Genomic DNA, 6,227 nt, shown 5'->3' with positions numbered 1-6,227 from the left:
ACAAATAACGTTTGTAAAACAAAAACATTATTACTGAATGGTAATTGGACATTATATGTCCCACATTTACAATAAATAAGGCTTAAAACAAAATATTTTAAAAAGCAATTTAACCTCATGAAATGAGCCAAAGAGAATTTTGAGCAACGCCTAAATGTCTAATGAGATACTTATTCTAATATCAAAGTTATCTATCAATATAAACAACTCTTTATTGCAACATGAAGTTATTTGGAAATTAGTTGAAAAATATACTTTCAAATATTAGGAATTCTTATATTCTTGGCTGGTATCTTTTAGGAGATGTTTGTCCCAAGAGAACTTCTTGGAAAGTAATCTTTTGGGAGTTCTCAGCCATGAAACTGCACAAGAATTCAAAGTACAGAGTAAACAATATCATGTAATTAAATTTCATCCTTACCAGCCCCTCTAGTCAAATTAATCAATATTAACATGTGCATTCATAAAATGGCAACAACACAAAGTTATTAATTCTAGACGAATAAATTATCTTGCTAAGAATTTATCTAACCACCTTTTCTTCCATTTCCTTTTCTGTTTTAAAACACAGTGTTAGTTCTGACTCACTGTGTTCTTTTGTGACATTTATGGTCTTTTCCTGACAGCAGACCTTTGGAGGGGCTATGGGCCCCAGATATCTAGGAAGTTGTCCCTAACTTTGCATCTCAGTGAGCACAAATTGTGGTCAATAATTTTCCATTCTAAAGTCTAATCTCATTATATAAGTTTCTCTACCTGCTCTTAAGAGGCCAGGGATAATATGCATTTTAAGGAGCATTATTGAAGAAAAGCCTTTGTTAGGCCACAGAATGTTGTATCACACCAACAAACATCTGAAAAGAAGGGTGTTATACTTCACAGGGGTGTTGGTGGCCATCTCTCTCTTGCTTGCTCTTTTGAGTGTGACTGTGTGAGTATGCAGGAGTATGTATGTGTGTGCATATACTCTTTTACTTAATTTTTAAGAAAAAAACACATTTAACATTTTTATCTCAACCTAAGACCTTAATATTATCTACTAAAGATGAAAAAGATGTAAAATTTCCAAGTGTCAGAAATGACAATATAGATTCAATGAGGCCATCAGTATTTCCTCCTGAATTAGGAACCTTTAAAGGTCAACCATAAGAGAACAAAAGAAAAAGGGCACATATTCACATAGAAATAAGGAGCAAAGAAAACAAGTGAAAGGGAAAACATCATAGAGGGAGAAAAGATAGTGCAGGCAACAGATGAAAGGAGGTTTTCATAGTGGAAAATAAAAGGCAAAAGGCAAATCTAACAGGTAAAATGAATTCCAAAGGTAAAAGTCCTACTGAGGTGACGTCTAGCTGGAGCAGCAATCAGGCATTCAGAATGGTGGGCTCCGCTGACCGTCTTAGTTTTCTTCCTCCTCAGATGTGTCTGAGGAACCAGAAGACTCCTCTGACTCTGCATCCAGGACTCTACCTTCAAGAGGTGCCCTGCGCCGCCGTTGACCAGGATGACTTCCATGTGTGAAGTGATGCATGAGGAACGAAAGCATGTTACGGTCAAACAGGTGGTTGTGGCCCAAGCCTTCTCTATCTCGATCCTGCTTGTTCTTCTTCATCACATCATTTAGCCCAGTAAGCTTAGTGGTAGCCTTAGCTGTGGGTGCCCAGATCTTGGGATCGTGGTCTAGGCCACTGGTCGCCATCACAGGTAGGTAAGGATGGGGCTCAAGACAGTTGATGTTCCCTGCCCTGTCCCCCTCCATGAACTGAACGATCTGACAGGATGATTTCTCCCAGAGGAAGATGTGGCCGCAATCACTACCGCTCATCACAAACTCACTTCGGGGCCCATAGAAATTGACCCCTTTGACCGTGGCATTATTTCTGTGCCCCTTGTATCTCTTCACGTACTGGGCTCCGTCAGCGTGGGAGGAGTGGAAGAGGTAAATATCTTCATCATTGTAACTGACCAGGAGCTCGGTGCCATCGTGGCTGTACACGAGGCAGGTGATGAAGGACTTGGAATCACAGTTGAGCAGGTGATGAGGACAGAACTTCTTGAGCACCCCGTTATTGTCAGTCTCATCGATTTTCCTCTGGTCGTAAATTCTCACAAACTGGTCTCGTCCCCCCACGGCAAACTGGTAAGTGTTGGCAGGATTCACAAAGACTGTGTACAGTCCCACTCTCCGCTCATTCTCTTTGGTTACCACCAATCTGGACGCTGGGCGGTCCTGCCTGAGGTCAACGGCAAAGACGACTGCATCTTCCCCCGCCGTGAGGAACGTGACAGGGGAGTCCGGCTCCAGGGCCACCTTGTGGCAGGCTCCCCTGTGCTGGGCCACGCGCTTGGACACCCTGCTGAGCGAGATGGCAGGCAGCTGTGCTATGCGCACCTGCCCATCGCGGGCACACGTGGCCAGGGTGGAGTCGCCACAGTTGGGAAGGAACTTGGCCTGAAAGACGTTATTTCTGTGGCCGGTGTTAAAGGCCATGACGGCACGCTGCCGCACCCAGTCCCAGACGATCACCGTGAGGTCGTCGCTGCTGCTGGCCAGCCAGGTGCCGCGCTGGTTGAAGTGGACGCTGTTGACACAGCCGCTGTGGCCCTCCAGCCCGTACTGCAGGCGGAAGCGCTGCACAAACACCCGGGCCCCACAGGCCTCGTACACGAAGCGGGCGCTGGAGCCCAGCTGCCGATCGCGCAGGGCACTGAGCACCTGCCAGCGGGGCCGGGGCAGCGCGGAGGTCTCCGAGGACACCCACTTCTCCAGGGCCTCCCGCTCATCGGACACGCGCTGGGGAGGGCTGGCCTCGCCGCTCTGCCCCCGGGGCTGCTCTGCCGCCTCCTCCTCCTCCTCCTCCTCCTCCTCCTCCTCCTCCTCCTCCTCTCCCCCCTCCTCTTCCGCGCCTTCCTCCTCCTCCTCCCCTTCCTCTGTCAGCTCGCTGTCAGAGTACTCGCCTGTGGCTTCTGCTCTGTCTTCCAGGGTCCCCGAGAGGATGCTTTCACTCTCCGTGTCTGTGCTTTGGCTCTCTGCGCTGGCCAGGAGGGGAGCGATGGCATCCCCGCTGCCGCCTCTGTGCCTGGCCACTCGCCAGAGCCTCTGAGGCTGAGAACTCAGATGGAGGCTCCGGGCTGCCCCCATCCCGGCCTCGGGCTCTGAATGCTCCCCCGAGCCATCCGTGCTGCTCCCGTAGCCAGACATGTCTGCTGGTGCTCACTGTGGCCCGGCTGTGGTGGGAAAGTTCTAGAAGCCTGGAGAAGGGAGCGGGCCAGCCACGGGGCGCAACGGGTCAGCGGACGACAAGGTAGGCCTCGGGGATGGACACCGTTGGGGTCGGCCAAGGTGTGAAGGGCAACTTCCGGTTCGGGGGGGCGGGGCAGCTATGGGAGCCGATGAGGTTGAAAAGACTTCTGCCACCCAGGGTCTCGCGGGGTTTCAGGGCCGCCCAGCGTGTTCCAGGCCAGAGCCGCGACCCTGCAGCCACCTGCCCCTGGCAGCCTCAGGGCTTGCTGTCCCTTCGGAGATGGAAACTGGTTGCACGTTGGAAACATTCTTACCAGTAAACCGGCAACAAAACAGCCTACTCAGGTAAACACTTACCCTCAGACTCGCCTGCTTTGCTTGAAGGTAATGTCCTCTTAGGAAATGAAGAAGGCAATGCGATGAAAGGTTGCCAAGGCCCGCACAGCTAGTGAGTTCCTCAAATACAGACAACTATCTTCAGCAAATCAAAGCGCTTTAAGGAAACCTTGAGAGCCCAAATGGGTAGAAAAGCCCTAGGGTTGACAGATAAAATACACAAGGCCTAGGTAATTGCATTTGAGATTTAAAAATGAGTATTTTTCAGTATGAATAGTTCCCAAATATTGCATTCGACATGACTTCTACTAAAGATATTTATTATTTATTTGAAATGCAAATTTCACTGTGTCTCGTCAGTTTTTATTTGTTATACCTGACAGTCTTTTTTAGTGAGAAGTGTAATTTTGTCCCTCGGTGTAATCAAGGCTGAAATCACTTGGTCAATTTCAAATAGACATTGAAATGAGTAACTGCTTCACTCATTTGAAAGAGAAGCACGTTTATTTTCTTTTTCCATCTGAGATTCTATGTATTTATTTGGAGTTTGTTCCCTTTAACATAATGTCATGAGAAAGAAATTCTGCTGTGATGTTATAAAACTACCAAAATATTTTAAATAAATCCCCAAATAGGTAAGAGGCTTGGATGGGGGTGCTTTTAGGAGAAGAATGCTCTTTGGAGACAGTTCACTGGGATTGCTGCGTTAACTTCAGAGCTTTTCCAAATGAATTATCTCGAGTGATGTCAGTCGTTTTCGAAGGGCTACAGCAAACTGCTGACCAAGAATGTGGAACACAAGACTTCCCTCAGAGTAATTGCAAGATCAGTGTAAAGTTGATTAAACATAGAATTATAAAGTTTTCTAAAGGGTGAGAATGGTTCCAAGTCTAATAGTAAGAGAAAGACATGTAAAAGGATATTCATAGTGATTTGTAAAGAGAAGCACAGGAAACCGAAAACCATCTGAAAGCCTGTCAAGAGTAACATGGAGCTCTATATTAACATATATTTCTATAATGGAATCATGTATGAAAATCAGACAATGAATTAAAATTGAATACAGCAATAGGAGTGAATCATAACACACTGATGAGCAAACCACAAATGAGAGAGGAATCATTGATGATGTCATTTTGATGCAGATCATTATGGTTTTTCTATGCAAATTTGAAATGGCAAGGAACTAATTGACTCAAAATTCAGGATAATTATTAGGAGAGGAGGATGTTAAAATCTGGAAGAGAGGAAACTTAGAAAAACCTTGGTAATATTATAGCTCACCTGGAAATAGTTATGTTGTTTTGGTCCTTGCTATCTATTGTCTGTCATTTGCATTTAGATACCCTTTTCTATGTATGATACATGGCATAGTAGTGTGTTGTTGTTTTCAGATAATGTTCATGAACAAGGGGTCTTGCTCCACCATGGACCACAAAATACAAAACCAAGGAAAACAAAAATATTACAGGATAACCAGAGCATTAAACCCTATTATGCCCATGCAGACATCATGCAGGGGAGGAATCACTATTAATTGACTTGGAAATATGTCTAGTCCCATTTCAAGGAAGAGTTCCATTGTTAGAGGTTGAATCAGCTTATTTTAATGTGATGCTATTGAATTTACCTGCTCATTAAGTAAACTAACTATGAATTGAATTTTCACTTAAGTTTGCATTTCATTAAGTTGATCCATTTGGTATATTTCCATTCCCATTCATTCATTCATTCATTCACCACAAATTTATTTAAAGCTTCTAAGTAAATACCATGTTGTGTTCTAGGTTCTGATACTAGTGGTGAATAAAAGTAGTAATCCCTTCTCTCATAGGGAAAAGGACAGAGACAAGTGGATACATAGATTCTATGAGGCAGAGATGAGTAATTTCGAGAGAAATAAAGCTGTGTAAGTAGATATAGACTAGAGGATGTTATTTTAGATAGTGCATTCAAAGAAGGTCTCATTTATAGGATGTCTTATGCAGAGGGCTAAAAGAAAGGACAGATGGAGCATGTAAATATCTAGGATGAGATTGGTCCCTGTAAAGTGACATTGAGGGTAAATGCTCTGAAATACTGGCACAATATGAGTGTCCATGGCACTTGAAGGAGGCCCCTATGACTGAAGCAACGCAAGTAAGCATTACAGAGCGTGTCAGGCAAGGGGATTAGGAGAAGCAAAGGCCATCTCAACAGAGCCTTTTTGTCTGACCACCAGGAGGGATTTTTATTATTATTTCATTCTATGTGTAGTGGAAAGCCTTTAGAAGCTTGTGAGCAGGGCAAAGGCATTATCAGACTTACTTCTTAAAAAGGGGACACTGACTGCTGTGTGGAGAATAGAATGGGGTAGAAAGAGACAGCACAAATACTAAGCTATTGCTCTCACCCAGGTGAGAAGTGATAGTGGCTTAAACTAGGATGAGGATGGTACAGTTGGTGGAAGTGGGTTACGTTTGGAATATATTTTGAAAGTAGATGTGATAACCTTTACTCATAAGTTGAGTGTGTGTGAGGTGGGTTAATCAGCACCCTGACCTGGTACGCCTCTCACCTGGGCAATTTGAAACAGGTTCTAAGTGGGATTTGTTCAAAGTTGAGAGAAGTCTGTAGAGAAATCACCAGGGAAAGGTCAGGACCTCAG

At 44.8% G+C, this 6,227-nt stretch overlaps 1 protein-coding gene across 1 annotated transcript; it reads right to left on the bottom strand.

The window, feature by feature from the left end:
- Positions 1–1,399: 1,399 nt before the first annotated feature.
- On the bottom strand, positions 1,400–3,202 carry LOC103298425 (DDB1- and CUL4-associated factor 8-like). The gene has a single exon (XM_054715058.1). It carries the CDS (start codon positions 3,200–3,202, stop codon positions 1,400–1,402), a length of 1,803 nt encoding a protein of 600 aa, XP_054571033.1.
- Positions 3,203–6,227: the final 3,025 nt, after the last annotated feature.

Source organism: Eptesicus fuscus, chromosome 1 (assembly GCF_027574615.1).
Source record: "Eptesicus fuscus isolate TK198812 chromosome 1, DD_ASM_mEF_20220401, whole genome shotgun sequence".
Classification (NCBI taxonomy): domain Eukaryota; kingdom Metazoa; phylum Chordata; class Mammalia; order Chiroptera; family Vespertilionidae; genus Eptesicus; species Eptesicus fuscus.
Note: the sequence above shows the minus strand (reverse complement) of the source record. Positions and strands in the feature narration are given on the sequence as shown.